At 35.6% G+C, this 19579-nt stretch overlaps 1 protein-coding gene across 6 annotated transcripts in view; it reads left to right on the top strand.

Annotated features, from left to right (window-relative positions):
• PPP2R3A (protein phosphatase 2 regulatory subunit B''alpha) overlaps positions 1-19579 on the top strand; it is a 148370-nt gene that overhangs the window by 86612 nt on the left and 42179 nt on the right. For all 6 annotated transcript variants that reach the window (XM_032488015.1, XM_032487996.1, XM_032488003.1 and 3 more), the window contains 2 exons: positions 9451-9525; positions 17323-17409. In XM_032488015.1, coding sequence (XP_032343906.1) covers positions 9451-9525; positions 17323-17409 — 162 coding nt within the window. The remainder of the gene's footprint in view (positions 1-9450; positions 9526-17322; positions 17410-19579) is intronic.

Raw genomic sequence — 19579 nt, 5'->3', positions numbered from 1 at the left:
GACCTCTGAAAAGCTAGATGAAATGGATATTTTCCTAGGAAAACACATATGACCAAAATTGACCCCATTTTATTTAGACTAATTTAATCTAATTTCCTTAGAAGAAGTAGAGATACTTATTAAGGAACTACCCCACAGAAAGCACCAGGCCCAGCTAGTTTCACATTCTGTGAAACCCTCAAAGACCTGATAGCCCTAATGCTTAATAAATTATTCTGGATAATTGAAAGGGAGGAAAACATCATAGCTCCTTTTATGAATAAGTGTAATACTGGTATGTAAACCAGGTAAAGACAGTACAAAAAAGAAAACTGCAAATTAATATAATTCATGATAATGATGAAAAGTAGTAAGTGAAGTATTACCAAACAGAAAGCACATAACCTAGTTGGATTTATTCCAGGAAGTCAAGATTGGTTCACTATTAGGATCTTTATTAATGTCATATATCTAAGAAAAAAAATCATGATTGTCTCAATAGATGCTGAAATAACTTTGGACAAAATTTAACAACTGTTCATTTAAAAAACGCTCAAGAAAATAGGTATTTGAGATACATTTTTAACATGATTTTATATATATATGTATGTATATATGTATACACACATACACACACACACACACACACACACATATGCATACATACAACTTAGTGCTTAAAGCAGGTACCTTATTTAATGGGAAAATATTAGCGGCATTTCCACTAAGATCAGAAACAAAGCAAGGATGCCTGCTATCTCCACTACTATTCAGAATTGTGCTGGAGTAGTTATACAAGAGAAAACAATTAGAGGCATAAGAGTGATTGAAGAAGTAGAAGTATCTATTCATAAAGGACATGACAGTAAACCTGGAAAACTAAGAGAATCGATGATAAAACTCAACCAATAAAAGATTTCAGTAAAACAGAGGGAAATAAAACTAACATACAAAATCAACAGATCTTCCATTTCTGACCAAGATGGAGTAACTGGGACTGGATTTACCTTCCCACTGAAACAACAAAAAATATCAGGGAAGAATTTAAAACAATGGTTTTCAAGATGCTGAACATCTGGCAACAAAAGATAGTGATTCCTGAGAAGGTGAGCTTTATGATTGTCCCATGCCAGAAAGGCCACCCATGTGATTAGAGGTTGAGACTTTCAACCAGTTGCTATCAGCCTGACCTCCAAAGAGGGGAGGGAGCCTAGAGATTGAATTCAGTCATGTGGCCAATAATTCAATAATGCCTACATAATGAAACCCAATAAAAAAAAAAAAAAAAAAAACTCTGGACACTGAAGCACAATTCAGCTCCCCTGGCTAATGATACACAGTGATGTGCTGGGAGGGTGACGTGTCTTGAGGACACAGAAGCTCCATGTTTCGGACCTTCCCAGACCTTGCCCTGTGCATCTCTTCTTTGGCTTGTCCTGGTTTGTATCCTTTATATTAGAATGGTAATCATAATTTGGTACTTTTGTCAGTTCTCTGGGTCATTTGGGAAAATTATTGAATCTGAGGGAATAATGGAAAACCCCAAATTTATAGCCAGTTAGTCAGAAACATGGGTGGCCTGGGAACCTGAGAGTTATGTCTGAAGTGCGAGGAGCCTAGTAGAGGGCTGTGCCTTTACCTGTGAAATCTGCACTATCTCTGGATAGTTGGTGCTGAAATTGCATTGCAGGGGAACAGGAAAATTATTTGAAGAGATGATGGCCCCAGATTTTCTGTACGTGATAAAAACTATGAACTCACAAACCCAAGATGCTCAATTAGCCCAAAGCACAAGAAACACAAAGAAAACTATACCAGGATATATCACAATAAAGTGGCTCAAAACCAATAATAAAAAGAAAGTTTGGAAAGCAGCAAGAGAAAATAGTCACATTTCATAGAGTGAAACAAAGATGACAGTGGATTTCATGTCAGAAAAATCCAAGCCGGAAGACAGTGGAGCAACATCTTTAAAGTACTGAAAGAAAAGAACTATCAACCTAGAATACTATACCGAGAGAAAATATGTTCCAATAATAAGGGTGAATTAAAGATTTTTTTGGACATAGAAAAGCTGAAAGAATTCAACACCAGCAGAAATGCACTACAAGACATGTGTTTTGTTTGTTTGTTTTTAAAGTTGTTTAGGCAAGGAAGAAAATAATACCAGATGGAAATACAAAGCTACACAAAGAAATGAGCTCCAGAAATGGTAACTACATGGATAAATGTATGTGATTTTTTATTATTTGCATCTCTTTAGAAGGCAATTAACTCTTTAAACAAAACTATCAACAATATATTATGGTGTTTCTAACATATGTTTAAGTACAATTTGACAGCAGTAGCATAAAGACTGGGAGAAGAGAAATGGATGTGTATCGTTATGGTTCACATATAATCCACGAAGTGGTATAACATCTCTTGAAAGTAGATTGTAGTAAGTTAGAGATCTGTGTTGTATCCTCTGATGCACCACTAAAATAACAAAGAGTTATAGCTAATAAGCCCAAAAAAGAAATAAAATGAAAGAATCATAAAGAACATTCAGTTAACCAAAAAGGAGGCAGAAAAGGAAGGGGAAAAAAAGAACAAAGAATGGATGGGACAAATAGCAAGATGGTAGATTTAAACCTAACCATCTCAGTAGTCACATTACATATAAGTGGTGTGAATACCCCCAGAAGGCAAAGATTAGACAAAAAAGCAAGACCCAAATATCTGTGTCCTGAAATAAATATAAAGGCACGAATACGTTAACAGATACACTATGCTAACATTGATCAGAAGAAAGCTCTTACAAATAAATGGAAAGACATTCCAAGTTCATGGATTAAAAGACTTAATATTATTAAATGACCATAGTAGCTAGAATAATCTATAGATCAATGCAATCTCTATCAAAATCCCAGTGGCCCCATTCCCCAGCCCCTGGCAACTACCATTTCTATTCTCTGCATCTATGAGTTTAACTATTTTAGATACTTCATATTAAGTAGAATCATGGAGATGTTGTTCAGTGGGTATAAAATTTCAATTATTCAAGACAAATAAGTTTTAGAGATCTGCTCTACAACATAGTGCCTATCATTAATAATACTGTGCACTTAAAATTTTGTTAGAAGGTAAATCTTATGTAAAGCTTTCTTACCAAAAAAGAAAAAGAAAAAAGAAACAAAAAGAGAAGCAGCACAGGGAACCGGTCGGAGATGATGGATATGCCTGTTACCTTGATTGTGGTGATGGTTTCCTAGGTACATGCCTATGTCCAAGCTTATCAAATTGTATATATTTAAAATGTGTAATTTTTGTATATTAGTTATGCCTCAATAAAGTTGTTTAAAAATACCAGTGATATTTTTTGCAGGAATAGAAAAAGCAATCCCAAATTCTTATGGAATTGTAAAGGACTTTGAATAGCCAAAACAATCCTGAGAAAGGAGAACAAAGCTGGAAGCCTCACACTTTCTGACTTCAAAACATATTACAAACTACAGCAATCAAAACAGTACGGTACTGAGAAAAATATGATACTGGCATAAACACAGACATATAGACCAATGGAACAGAATAGAGAGCCCAGAAATAAATTCTTGCTTTTATGGTCAAATGATCTTCAGCATGGGTACCAAGGGTACACAGTGGGGAAAGGATAGTCTCCAACAAATGATGTTGGGAAAACTAGATATCCACATGCAAAGGAAAGAAGTTAGAACTTATCTTACCCCATATACTAACATTAACTCAAAATGTAATAAAGACCCAAACTTAAGACCTGAAGCTATAAAACTCCTGGAAGAAAACGTAGGGGAAAAGCTTCATGGCTAGACTTGGCAGTGATTTTATGGCTATGACATGAAAAGCACAGGCGACAAAAGGAAAGATAGAGAAATGAGATTATACTGAACTTCAAAACTTCCCAGCAAAGAAACAGTCAGCACAGTAAAAGGCAACCTACAGAATGGAAAAAAAAATTTTTGCAAGCATATGTGATAAGGGGTAATATCCAGAATATATAGAGAACTCTTGTGAGTCAATAACAATAGCAACCTCATTTTAAAATGGGCAAAGGACTTGAATAGACATTTCTCCAAAGAAGATACAGTGTCTAACAAGTATATGAAAAAATGTTCAACATCACTAAGTAGGCAGGGGAATGCAAACCAAAACCACAATGAAATTCCACGTCACCCATTAGTATGGCCACTATTTAAAAAAAAAAAAAAAAAGCAGAAAACGAAAGTGTTGGTGAGGATGTAGATAAGTTGAGATATTGATAGGAATGTAAATGATACAGCCACTGTGGAAAATAATATGCGGTTTCCTTAAAAAGTTAAAAAAGAGAACTACCATATCATCAGCAATACCACTCCATGGTGTATATCCAAAAGAACTGAAAACAGAATCTCAAAGACATATCTGAACACTCATGTTGATAGCATTATTCACAATAGCCAAGAAGTGGAAGCAACCTAAATGTCTTCATTGGATGAATGGATAAAGAAAATGTGGTATATACATACAATGGAATATTGTTCATCTTTTTAAAAAAGGAAAATTCTGTCACATGCAACAACATAGATGAACCTTGAGAACATTATGCTAAGGGAACTAAGCCAGTCACAAAGAGACATATACTGCATGACTCCACTCCTATGAGGTATCTAATATAGTCAAACTCGTGCAGATGGAAGGAAGAATGGTGGTTGCCAGGGGATGGAGGGAGAGTGAGGTAAGGAGTCGTGGTCTGTTGGGCAGGATTGAGGAGGGGGCACCTGGGGATCTGTTGCACAACAGTGTACAAGTGGTTGACAATATTGTACTGTGCACTTGGAAGTTGCTGGGAGGACGAACCTTATGTTATGTGGGGTTTTTTGCCACAAAAAGAAAAGAAAAGTCTGGGTGGCTATATTAATGTCAGACAAAGTAGTTTTTAGAGCAAATAATATTGCTAGGGAATGATAAAGGGATTGATTTATCAAGAGGTCATAACAATTCTAAATGTTCATGTACCTAATAACAGACCTTCAAAATGCATGAAGCAAAATCTGATAGAACTACAGGGATAAAGTCACAATTATAGTTGTAAGTTTCCATGTGCTGTTCTCAATAAAAAATAGAACAAGTAGAAAGACAATCCGTAAGGATATAGAACACTTGAATAAGACTATCAACCAATGTGACCTAATTGACATTTACATTACACTTCACCCAGCAACAGAATAATACACATTTCTTTTCACATGTACACAGAATATTTACCAAATAGATTATATTCTGGGCTGTAGAACAAATCTCAACAAATTTTAAATATTCAGCTCATAAAATATGTTCTCTGACTTTAATGGAATTAAATTAGAAATAGTAACAGATCTGTGGAAAAACTGCAAATGTTTGATAACTAAATAACACTTCTGAATAACTCATGGGTCAAAGAAGAAGAAATGAAAAGGAAAGTCAGGAAATATTTTAGGAAAAATTAGGAAGTACATTAAATTAGGAAAATTAAAACACAACATATCAAAATTTGGGGGATGCTGCTAAAACTGTGTTTGATAAGTGAGTTCAGCAGGTTACAGATACATGATCAATATACAGAACTCAATTTTCTTTCTATATACCAGCAACAAATAACTGGAAGTTGGAATCACTTAAATACCATTTGTAATACCACCTCAAAATTTTAAATACTTAGAGATGAATCTGACAAAAGATGTGCAAGACTTGTATACTGAAAACAGTACAACATTGCTGAGAGAAAGAAGATTTATATAAAGGGAGAGATACATCTTTATGGATGGGAAGACTCTGTATTATTAAGATGTCAAATCTACATTAGCTTTGACTCTTAGAATCATAGTAATGTTTCACATACTCTCCTTCCAAGAAGTAAATAATGAATTAAAATCAACCAAGACCTGTAGGAAAAAGAAAAACAAAACAGAATATAAATAGTAACAAATGAACTGAACTGTATTACTGATGGATAACATAGCCACATTAAGGAGGATAAAGGAAGATAAGGAAAGAGCTAACCTAAGTGACCTTGGAAAACAATATTTTAACTGGGTACTCTTAAGACTAAAGACAAAAGGAGCTGTACACAAATACTGTAGTCTAGTTAGTAAGTTACTTTCTCAGTGGGGTATGGGTTGGAAATTCTGTTAAAGTTACTAAAGAAAGGGGGAAGGCAACAATGAACTTTGTAGTATGGAATTGGAATCAGTTATCTGTATTATTACATAGTTTTTAATATATATAAATAGATAAAGAAAGAAATACAGGTAAATGTGTGTGCATGGACTGGTATCTATACATGTATTCCTAGTTCTGCCTGCTAAGAGGCTCCAGTAACAATGACACCCCAGTAGTAATGAGCACACCTAGCCCCCAGACTTGGTTTCTAAATACCATTCTGCAATAAAAGGAATGTTGCTTGGAAAAAAGATTCATTCTAGGGCTGAAGCAAGGAAAATATAAGATGAGCCTTTTACCCTCTTATGATACCAGAAAATATAGAAGTACTCACAAAAGAATAGGACATGTCAAGAGGACACAATGACCAAATGACCAAATGTTCCCAGTGACCAAAGCTAGCTCATGGGTCAGAGAAAATAATAATATTACTTTATGATACTTTTGATATGATATAATCTAATACAATAGTAGTATTGGATTATAAACACTAGAATAAAATAAATACCCATGAGTCTATACTGACGTAAATTGAACAAACAAATAACACAGGCAAGAAAGAACAGCTCTTCCTTATAGAAGTCCAGTTAATAAATGCAGGGGAAATAAGGGAAAAAACGAAATGACTGCTAAGTAAACACCACATCATAAATGCCACCGTCAAGTTCCATCAATGACTGATAAATCAGTGGTCAAATGTTTGCAGAGAAACAGGATATTAGCAGAGTCTCAAAGTATCTACCCCACAATATTTATCAATTATTAAGTGCCAGCCAGCAGTATGAGCTGTGTGTGCCTGTGTGAGTGTGCGTGTGCATGTATAAGCTCCCTCCCTGGATGCATGGAGCATAATAAAGTTTTCCTAACCAAAATAATAATAGTAATAACAACAACAAAAACAACAACAACTTTATGGTGGTAAATCCAGCAAATAGCACTTCAGCTAAGTGTGTTCAGAAATTAACACCACAAGCAATTCTCCAGTGAAGACATACAAATGGCCAATAGGCACATGAAAAAATGCTCAATATCACTAATTATCAGAGAAATGCAAATCAAAACTGCAATGAGGTATCACCTCACACCAGTCAGAATGGCCATCATTCAAAAGTCCACAAATGATAAATGCTGGAGAGGGTGTGGGGAAAAGGGAACCCTCCTACACTGCTGGTGGGAATGCAGTTTGGTGCAGCCATTGTGGAAAACAGTATGGAGATTCCTCAAAAGACTAAAACAGATTTACCATATGATCCAGCAGTCCCACTCCTGGGCATATATTTAGGGGGAACCTTAATTCAAAAAGATACCAGCACCCCCAATGTTCATAGCAGCATTATTTACAATAGCCAAGACATGGAAACAACCTAAATGTCCATTGACAGATGACTGGATAAAGAAGTCGTGGTATATTTGTACGATGGAATACTACTCAGCCATAAAAATGATAAAATAATGCCATTTGCAGCAATATGAATGGCCCTGGAGAATGTCATTCTAAGTGCAGTAAGCCAGAAAGAGAAAAAAAAATACCATATGATATCACTCGTATGTGGAATCTAAAAAAAAAAAAAAAGACGAATAAACTTATATATAAAACAAAAAGAGACTCACAGACATAAAATACAAACTTATGGTTACCAGGTGGGAAGGGGGTGGGAAGGGATAAACTGGGAGTTCGAGATTTGCAGATACTGACTGGTATATATCAAATAGATAAACAAGTTTATACTGTATAGCTCAGGGAAATATATTCAGTATCTTGTGAAAATATCTTTTACAGTGAAAAGAATATGGAAATGAATATATGTATATTCATGTATGACTGAAGCATTGTGCTCTGTACCAGAAATTGACACAACATTGTAAACTGACTATACTTCAATAAAAAATAAATTTAAAAAAGTTAACACCACAAGTTGTAGAAAATATCAACATCACATACTCTTTTATGACTGAAAAGGACACAACATCACTTCTGTGGTATACCTACTAAAAGTGTGTAACTTTTTAGCCATAGGAAAATACCAAAGATTATTTGTCTCTCAATATTCTCACATTAAGAGACAAAATTCTACAGAATAACTGACCAGAACTCATTAAAGTGTCAAAATCATGAATTATAAGAGAGGACCAAAGAACTGCCACAGATTAGGAGAGACCAATGAAACAAAAGAGCTAATTACTGTTGCGATCCTGGAACAGAAAAAGACACTGGGGAAAAGCTGGTAAAATTTGAATAAGGTCTGTAGTTTAGTATTATATGAATGTTCATTTTCTACTTTTGATCATTGTATTGTAGTTTGTAAGTTGTTACCATTATGGGAAGCTAAGGAGGACATAGGAAATCTCTCTGTAATATTTTGCAACTTTCCTGTAAGTCTAAAATTATTTTCAAGTAAGAAGTTAAGAAAATAGTAAAGGTCCATTGGTTTTAGACTATGTTGGTAGGTATGTATAACTAACTGCTCTGAAGAAACAAAGAAAAGAGATATAACTGATGTCTGTCCATTCATGCCTAGCCAATTAATAGGTTATATCTATGTTAGCATTGCTGTTGCCTCCAGTTATTAAATTAATAGTAATTATCTCTGTTAGGTTCTCTAGGCTCATTCAGAGCACTTTAAAAACCTAATTAGAAAATAAAAACAGTATTTCAAGGTTTTAATATTCTAATAGTCTTTCATGAGAATAAGATATCAGATTTTAAAATAAATAAAATCCTAAACTGAAAACAGATCTATCAACACAGTTATTTTGATGAACATTAACTGGCTCACACAACTTAACACAGACAAATTTAAAACTATTTGGCTACATGGCTGGTTTTTTTTTTTTTCCAAAAATTTCCCATGTCTGTAGCTTGAGAAAGAATCATTCCAATTGGTTTGTGTCTATTATCCTTTCTGTGTAAATTTCACTTAGCAACCCCACCAAGATCTGTGAGATGAATTTCACTGACATGAAAGTTAGAATTACAGTACATACCTCTAAGACATTTGAGTCACAAATCACCAAATATAGCTAAATTAAATTTACTTTTTAAGTAAATTTATTGATATATTCTGTACATATTGGAAAGCACACATAACGTATGGTTGTGAAATATTTGAATTTAAAACGTGTTAATTAAATTTTAAGTACATTGTTCAATGTTCTAGCGAGTTTGCTCAACTGGCAATTATTCTACAAAAGGGGAAAATTTCTGTAGGTGTCTTGGGTTTTTTGGGGGGTTTTTGTATGTGCATTAATGTAGTTTTTGGTTTTGTTCTTTTTTAGGATGTGGTGGATACACATCCTGGCCTCACGTTCCTGAAAGATGCTCCAGAATTCCACTCCCGCTACATCACCACGGTAGGCTGAGCCCTTTTTTGTCCTAATGTAACTCTGTAAAGTCTCCTTTTTGTTACTCTCTAGTATCCAGGCTTTCAGATCTTTATGCAGAATGTAGCCTGGGCTATAATGATTATGTTACGTGGAAGGGAGGTACAGTAAAATTGAATTAATTATTTATATCTATTTTCCTTCTCATATGTACCCAGTGCTTAAGAGGTCTCTTGTATGCACAAGTAAGTGATAGGCTCATTCTGTCTGGTCTTATGAGGTATACCTTTTGCTATGTCATTAATATTGATACCCACTTGATCTTTAGCATTTGCAAATAATACTGAAAAGAATTTTCAGCAGCCTTTTACAAAAAAAAAATAGAAGAAGAAGAAGAAGGCTATGTCTATAATACCTCAAAGTTAGAACTGAAATGATAATGAGAAACTGATTGTGGGATTGTGTGTAATCAAGTAAGATTTTAAAATAACATAATCACAGGTCTCGGACTTGGTGAGGTGTTCTCATTCTCTGTTTGTTACACACAACCTCGTTTGATCACCATAGGCAGGGCATGAATTAGAGTGAGAGCACAGGGGCTGCAACTCACACTACAGCCACACCACACGTTCTCTGTCCTGAAGAATTGTCTTTGGAAGAATTCCAAAGTGAACCTCAGGGCACCCCTCACGTTCATAGCCATACCCAGGTGAGATGAGCCTTGCCTCTGAGGAAGCCTCTCTCACTCTTTGGGTACTTTTTGTTGGCTATGGATTTGTTGGGTTCTGTTGAGAACAGAATACTACCATTCTTCTTCCCCTGTAGGAACTTCATTGTTTGCCTTTATGTTGATGCTCCTCTGTCATAAAACTTTGTAAGACTTTATTTGAGCCAGAAGATGTCACTGTCGTCTAAGGCTATCTCAGAAGTCATTTTTGCCTGTTAACCACAACACTATACTAAACTGCCTCCACCACAGTCACCCTGGCCTGGCCAGTCACCCTGGTTTCTTAGGTGGATTACTTCTAATTGGTCTCTTGGCTTACACCCTCATTGCCCTGCAGCCTAGTCTCCTCAAAGCAGAGTTATCCTTTGAAAATGTAAGTCAGAACATGGCATTCCTCTGCGCAAACTCTCCAGTGTTTTCTTGTCTCTTTCAGAATAAAAGCCAAAATTCTTACCAAAAATCTCCATCCCCACCCTCCACCTCCCCAACACACATGCCCCCTCACACCCTCTAGTGTGTTCTCATCTCCCACCAGGCTGACCCCTTGCTCACTCTGCTTCAGCAACAGACCAAACCCACTTCTGCTTCAGGTACTTTGTTCTTTCTCTTCCCTCTACCTGGAAGGCTCTTCTCACAGATCTCCACATGACTAACTCCTTCACTTCATCCAGATATGTACTCAGATATCCCCTTCTTAGTGAGACCTGCCCTGATCACCCTCTGCCTTCCTCACCCTTCTTCTCCCTCTCTCCCCTCCCTGTACACTTCTGTCCCTTTGTTCTGATTTATTTTCCTTTTTGGCTTTTATATCATCTGATATTTAAAATTTTTTATTGTCCATCTCCTTCTCTATAACATAAACTCCATGAGAAGCAGGCATTTTGTATTTTTCACTGCTGTGTCTTCAATACCTAGAATAGTGTCTGGCACATAATAGATACACAGCAAACATTTATTGAGTGAGTAGAAGTGAAGTTATTCATCCTTAAGAATTCTACACATTAACCTGGATTCAGTCCCAAAGGGAATTATTGGGTTCCGATTGTTGACTGCTCTATAAACTCAGGGCATATTAATAGTATAATTTAGAATCTTAACAATTGGAAAAGATCTTAGAGATAAGCTAATCCAATCTTCTACCAATTCAGAAAATGCAGTCTACAGGGGAACCTTTTATTAGAATTTATTCTTAGAAAAGCTGTTAAAGAACAGAATTATAAAAGAGATACATTTTCTTTCTCTACACCTTCTGGTTTGATATTTATTGAAGAATGGTTCCTGGACCTATTTTGGTCTGTGGTCATCTAGCAAGTGGCCCCCATGAAGTACTAGTGATTTCAGAGTGAAAAGCCATGAAACAATTTTGTTTGCATATAATTCACATTTTCTGAGAAATTCTATTATGTTAATCATTGAACAAAAAGAACTACATTGGTCAATTAACAGGATACAGTTAATTATCTCTGCTGACATATATTCATGGCATTTGCATGTTATTGTTTAGATTTTTTTAATTTACACTTCATTGTTAGTATTATGCTGCTTTATCCCCAGTTCACAAAAATGAATCCATTACTCAGAAGTAGTCATTAAAGTGTAAAATATTTATGATAAAGTAATGATAATGGGACAACTCAAAACAGCATCATAACATAAATAGTAAGTAAGATCCAGTTGAGAATACAGAATGTGAATCTGTATGTGCTGAGATAAGTCGGTCTGTCTGCTATCGTGATAATTTCATACTACCATCCAAAAGGAAGAGTGCAAATATAAAGCATCACACTGCAAATCTGGGAACAGAATTTTATTGGACTAGTTATCTGTTCTCCGCAGTGCCTTTTTTACTGCAAAATTTGGTCAAATAATGGCATGAAGTGATTGAAGCTTTTGCCTGATTTCAGAGTACAGTAAATTTTCCAGAAAGAATGCAAAATAAGGATTCTAATATGAAATTAATTTTGTTGTTAAAGGCATAAAAGTGACCAAATTAGAGAGGTGTCATTCTCTACTTTTTTTATGGCAAAGACAGATAAGATCACACTTTTTTCCGAGAAACTTACGAAGATTGGCCTCAGAATTAATGACAAGTATCTCAGAAAAAGCAAAATTAAAATTTATCATATGACCCTATTGAATGTTATATAATCTCAGTGGCATACAGTATAAAACAATGTATTTTGTTTACATACTGGAGTTAGTTTTTCCACTTTACAGTTGAAAGAAACTGCTGACACTGAGTACAACTCAACTATTAGTTTATGTGTGTAGCACATGTATGATGAAGAAATTTGGGCAACTTTTATTTTCCATTTATCACTGAAAACCTATGCTACAGGAAAAGACTTCTTGTTTAGTTAATTATTTTTGTCAGTTATTTTTAGACAGGAAAGACAGAACACCAACCATGCATATAGCAAAAAAGGACATCACTACCTCAGTGAGAGATTGTACCTAAAGTCAGTCTGTGTTCTCTTTTATTTCCACAGAAGAGTTGGCAATTGAGAAATAAGCCTCTTGACAGTAAATGAAAATGAAAATTGGAAAAACCAGTAAATTGTAGCCCTTGAGGTTGCAGTTTTGCATTCCATGCAAAGGAATTGCCAGTGAATAAGACTGCTTATCCTTACTGGCATATGCTGGCTTTTGAGGAAAGAGCTGTTCACATGAGGTTTTAAAATAAATGATAAGACTAAAAGGACTTTTGTGACATTGGTGCTTCAGTAAAGCTATTTCTGTGGCTTGTTCGGGTGGTGTCTTATTGATATTTAGTATTTTGATTGGCCTGAATCTAGCACGTCAGGCTGAAATGTCAGGATTTTAATTAATTGAGGACAAGGCACTGATATTTCCTAAAAAGACTGAACTGTGGTGGAGACGCTCATCACTAACAGCTTAACTCTTTCCCCTTGAGAACTTTTCCTCTTGACAGAGAAAGCAATCGTTTTTAGTATACATTTTTTTAAAGTCCAAGTTCTGCAGAAGACAATCAAGAAATACTTTTCAGAGCCATATTAGCCAGAGTGGATCAGGAACCCATTCACCACGACCTGCCTAGTAGAAGAGCCAGGCTTCCCGCATTGAGTGTGTTCATCTGCATTCAAGTCACCCACAAAGAGCAGTCTCTCTGTAATTTCTGTGTCTGCATCTGATCCACTTGTCAAAATCTCCCCGACAGAGCCACCAAACATGTACTTCCACTCCTGGTGACCTATAATTGTGAATTAGAGGTTTCCAATTCAAAAGATAAAAAGAAAAAGAAAGGAAACTGACTTATAATCCAGATTGTCTATCAAGTTGACTAGGGATCCCTTGATGAAAAACCATCAAATTTCATTTCTATTACTGGCAGTAAATAATTTCTCTTACCATTATTAATTTTTATGTTTTGTTTGATATTTTTTATTTTTTTGTTAATTTATTTTTTATTTACCTAAAAGTGGTAGACCAAAAGTTAGGGGGGAAAACTGTAATGTAGAACCGGTAGCTACATACTCTCACCACTAGATGGTGCCCGTACCTCAGTGAACGAAAATGCTGAATCAGTAGTGTGGAAACCAATAAATGTGCTGATGTAGTGGGGCCACTGAGTAAGATTTAGGCTACGGATGGAATACAGGTACATTTTTTATAGTATGAGACAAGTAGGTTAGCAGAGGCTAAAAATAGGAAATTACTTAACATTCAGAATGTTTGCAAACTTTAAAAATTCTGTCAAAAAGAACAAAAAAAATGAAGAATAAAATAAGCAAAAAGAAATACAGATTAAAGTTTTATAATTTTAAGTGTAACACAGTACTTCCATGAATAATGTAAAGTATTTGAAGAGTATATAAGTATAAAATTTAGGTAAATAGGAAACAGACTTTAAGATAAATTTATGTTTAAAATCAAGAAATAAGGACAAAAATCAAATAATATGCAGCAAAGAAAAATTCCGGTATAATAACATGTGTGAAATTGATTTTAACTTGAGAAAGAAGACATGGAACTATGATAAAAGATACTCTTAATGTTTATTTTCATATATATATATTTATCTGCTAAAAACCATCCATCTTTTTAATGTGAACTTCTGTGAAGCTAATGCTAAGATTACAGTGTTGAATAAGACACATTCTCTGCCTTGAAGCACTTTACGCAGAGTCTGAGTGGTTGGGGCCAGTAGAGAAATTATAGACACCAGCTAGTCCTAGCTCCCACCTAACACGGGAATCCTGTCAACTTCTGCCAAAATAACTGTGATAAGAAGAAACCTCACTGCTTCATTACAACCCATTGCTTCATAGGGCTAATTTTAGGAAACTCTTTCTTATATTGAAACATTTTAGTATAAGGGCATTTCTATCCAGTAGTTGTAGTTCTACCCTGGGGTGCAGCACAAAACAAATCAGCTTCTTCCACCTGATGGTCAGTCATTCAGATCATGGTCATAGCTACACTCTAGGCGTATTTTTTCCTCGAGAGTAAACACATTACTCTTTCCTCAAGAGTAAACACATTACTAGTATCTTTCACAGTAATTTTGTAGACAGTTATCCTTCCCTATTTTATGTTTTCTGTACATTTTTATATGCAGTCTTTCTATAAGTCATAGACAACAATACTGATTTGTGTAAAATACTGATTAGAGAACTTTTCTGGGTTGGCATCAATCTGCTGTTCAAAACTCTGAATAGAATTATTCAATTAGCTATTAAGCCAACCCATATGTCTCTATCACAAATATAACATCAAAGTCTTTGTTACATAGCTTTCCAACCTCATTAATTTATCAAGCAATTTTCCAAAGAAGACATACAGATGGCCAGCAGGTACATGAAAAGATATTCAACATTACTAATCATCAGGGAAATGCAAATCAAAACTATAGTGAGGTATTACCTCACACTTGTTAGAATGGCTGTCATCAGAAAGACAAGAAATAAAGATGCGGAGAAAAGGGAACCCGTGGGCACTGTTGGTAGGAATGCAAATTAGTGCGGCCAATGGAAAACAGTATAGAGATTGCTCAAAAAAATGAAATATAAAACTACTATATGATCCACCAATTCCACTTCTGGGTATTTATCCAAAGGAGACGGAAATACTAACTTGAAAAAATATATGCACCCCTGTGTTCACTGCAGCATTATTTACAATAGCCAATATATGGAAACAACCTCTGTGTTCAGATGAACTGATAAAGATGTGGAATATATACAATAGAATATTATCAGCCATAAAAAAAAAGAGGGATATCTTGCCATTTGCGACACCGTGCATGGACCTTGAGGGCATTATGCTATGTGAAACAAGTCAGACAGAGAAAGACAAGCACTGTATGATCTAAATCGATGAACAAAAATAACAAGCTCATAAATACAGAGCACAGATAGGGGGTGGCCAGAGGCAGTGGGTGAAATAGGTGAAGGGGAATCAAGAGGTATAAGCTTCCAGTTATAAAATAAATCATGGGGGTGTAATGTGCACCGTGGTGACTATAGTTTATACTATACTGCGTATTTGAAAGATATTAAGAGAGTAAATCTTTAAAGTTCTTGCCACAAGAAAAGAAATTCTGTAACTGTGGTAATGGATGTTAACTAGACTTACTGTGGTGATCATTTCACAATATATACAAATTACCAAATCATCAATCATGTTGTATACCTGAAACAAATATGATATACATTAATTATACCTCCATTTTTTTTAAAATTATCAAGCAATTGACCACCTTATATATGCAGAACAGCATATCACGCACTGGGATGCAAGTGAAGAAAGACCAGGTTCCTTAGAGTTTGGAGGTGATGACAATCAGGTGTAACTGTTTAGAATATAACCACAGGATGACTGAAGGGGACTCAGCGGACGTCAGAAGCACAGAAGACAGCTTTACCCAAGTCCCTGCTTGAGGGCTTCTTATGGAGTTGGCAGCTGAGCTAGATTCTGAAGGGTCAGAAGGAGTTAGCGCTGATAGCAGAGATGGGGTGAGGGATGCCAGGCAGCAGATGTCAGGACCTTCATCCTGAGGCTAGATTTTTCCTGTTATTTTTGAGACTCACTCTCTTTGCCAAAGAATCCAGAAACAGAATAGTAATTTAGTTATTCATTAGTCCTACTCTTTGTATAGATGTCCAAATGTCTTCCCTTTTTTGTTCTTCTTGCACTAAAATAGCCTTAAAAAGAAATCTAACCTTTTCTATGATAAAAACACCAAGGCTGTAAGATTTCTATATTATTAGATAATCAAAATCCTAGCCGAAGTACAAAAAAAGCTGCTTAAATTGCTCTTCTCACCACTGCTTCCTTTTGGAGAAGAAGAAAAAAAAAACTAGCAGGTAAAGGGGAACTTAAATGGCTGGGAATAACCTCAGGTGAAATTGTTAAGAATGTACAGTGGCCTTCTACCTCTAGGATTGCAGCTTCTGTCTTCTTTCTCCAGTCCCCCCTACACCACAGCACACACATCCTCAATTTCAGACACATTTGCTACCCGTCCCCTTCTCTCCCATCTTGTCTAGAGTCTTCTCCAGAATTTCACATTTGTTAATAAATTCATTAAAACACTAGTTAATAACAAAATTGTGCATGCTCAAATAAGGCCTCAGGATGTAAATTACTCCAGGTGTACCTGAGTTTCCAGAGAGAGTCTGGAAGTCCTCAAAACTCCAATGGATAAGGCTATAATAACCAGAATAATGCCCTCTTGAATCATACCACGTTGGCAGCTGTTCTTCTGACCCATTAATTGTTAAGCCAACACAGCACATATTTCCCACCTCATTTCCCTTCCCAAAACATCTAGCCTAATAAGCAATACTCAAATCAGTCATCATTGTGTAAGATGAGAGATAGGAAAGGAAGTGACATCTAGGTATCCAGGAAATGCAGACTTGTGAGCAATTTTTTTATTCTTAGAATTATAAGGGAGATGCAAACTACACAGATGTAGATTTTTAAACTAGAGTATTAATTTTTACTAGAAATGACACTTGATATAATCAAAAAGGCAAAACTTAGCTTGGTTCAAAGAATATTCATAAGATGGCCTTTGATAAAGTCATAGATATCGTTAATGTTCTTACTTGGTTTTGTTTTCCTTTTGGAACCAGGTTATTCAGAGAATATTCTACACAGTCAACAGATCTTGGAGTGGAAAAATTACTTCAACAGAGATAAGAAAAAGCAACTTTTTGCAAGTATGCTTCATTGAAATTCATATATAAGGAGCAATCTAGATAATATTCTTCATTTAACAAATATCTGAGTGCTTATTATGTGCAAAGCCCTGTCACTACTTTCCGTCATTAAGTGATTACCAGATACCTGGGATGTGTTGGGGGAACAAAGGTGAATAACAGGAGATTATTGCATCAGGGCACGCCATAGAGCAAGAGAAAAGTGCACACACAGCCACACATGACTTGAAAAATTTCACAGAAATGTGTCGTAAACATGCAATAAAGGTTTCACAATAGGACTGGCATGTGATCTTGACCGTGGAGATATCAGGAGTTTACCAAAGAAGAAAAAAATAGAGGAAAGGGGCATTCCAGACAGAGAGGAAGCAGCATAAGCAAAGGCCCAGAAGCATGGAAGTGGCGTGTTGAGGAACTGCAGAGCAGTCTTGAGCGGCCACAGTCTCCACGGAGAGAGCCATCAGTGATGAGGCCTGCGGGTGTGACAGGGCCAGGCTGGGAAGGACCTTGAAAAAGAAATAGAGGAATTTCTGCTTGATCCTTTCAGCAATGACTCTTTATCCAGCTCCTGCTGGAGAAAATTACTAAAAATTCCTAAGAAAAGTATACATTTCATTCAATTATTTTATTTTACCAAATAAGAAAGTATTGACCACTAGTGGGAGCCTTTCACCGAGGCAGTCTTCATGCCTGATTGTTCAAGCTTTTCTGTCAACCTAAAGAAAGTAGAATTGGTCACATTTCCTTAAAAGGAAATGAAATATTTTATTTTAAATGAATCATACTAAATGAAGCTTAGGCGAACAATACAACCTTATTTATTCTCTAATTTTTTTTTCTATCTTCATCTGGGACAAAGTAACGAAGCCTTGGCAAAATTAGCAACCCGTAATAGCTATGCAAACATTTTTTATTCTAATAAATGAAAAGTCATCATCAAAGTCATTATCAATACTTACTGAACACGTGGTGTCTGCCTAGGCTCTCAGGAGGTAATGTGGGATGGCTTGAGATGGCAATAATTCCATTAAAAAGGCCTTAAACCTTAAGAATGATAATAATCCCTGACATTCCTGAAGCACGTTAGAGTCTGTAGTTTCTAGATCAGTATTATAATCCTTTTTTTTTTTTTTTGACTAATGATAAAGGTTGAGGCCCAAATATGGTTGAGTGACTTGGATAAGATCACATAGCAAGTAAATGGCTGAACTGGAAATAGAACTCAAGTGTTCTGCTTCCCTCTGTTTTCTTCCCTACCTCTCTCCTTAGTCTTCCTCTTATACGTGAATATATGCTCATGAAACATTCAGATAAAATAAACATGTATAGACTAGTAAGCAGAGGTCACTATTTATCTCTTCACTTGGCCATTTCACTCCCTTTCCCAGAGGGAACCCATATCGTCTGTGGTTTTATTCCCTTATCTGTGTATTTATGGAGTATGTAGTTTTGTTCTGAATGACTGCTTCATTGGATTTTTTTAAATATGTGAAACCATACTCATTGTTCTGTTAACTTTTTTTAACTTAACAGTATGTCTTGACATCCTTTTCATTTCCATTCATATAAATCTATCTCATTCTTTTAACTGCTGCACAATCTATGGCATGGCTGTACTGTAATTACATATTCCTCTGTTGAAGATGGTCAAGTCGTTTTTATATTCTCCCCATTACAATAATGCAGTGAACATCCTTGTACTTTCCTCTTGTCTGTAAATGAGTAAGAATTTCTCTAAAATAGCCTACTGGAGGGAAAATCCTGGATCAGATGGTATATGCATTTTCAGTGTGACAGATCCTGCCAAGTTACCCTCCTAAACGCCTGCATTTGTTCACACTTACATACTCACCAACAGCAGAAGTTACACTTTTTTCTTCATTTTATGACAGTCCAGTAGGTGAAAATGAGAGCTCCTTGCTTCTCAAGATCTTTTTATTGTGCATATTCTGCTTTATACACATTAAAGAGCATTTTATAAAACAAAACATTACAAGAAAGTTTGGAAAACAGAAGAAAAAACATTTTACCATCCTAATACAACTAATGTTTTTGTATGTATTCTCTAGTCTCATTCAGATGCATATCTGGATTTTAAGATTTAACATAGTTCTTAATGTGTACAATCTTACATCGGATATTCTGCACCCACTATATGGTTTTCCATTTT

The sequence above is a fragment of the Camelus ferus genome, chromosome 1 (genome assembly GCF_009834535.1).
Source record: "Camelus ferus isolate YT-003-E chromosome 1, BCGSAC_Cfer_1.0, whole genome shotgun sequence".
Classification (NCBI taxonomy): domain Eukaryota; kingdom Metazoa; phylum Chordata; class Mammalia; order Artiodactyla; family Camelidae; genus Camelus; species Camelus ferus.
This window is presented reverse-complemented; position numbering and strand designations above follow the sequence as displayed.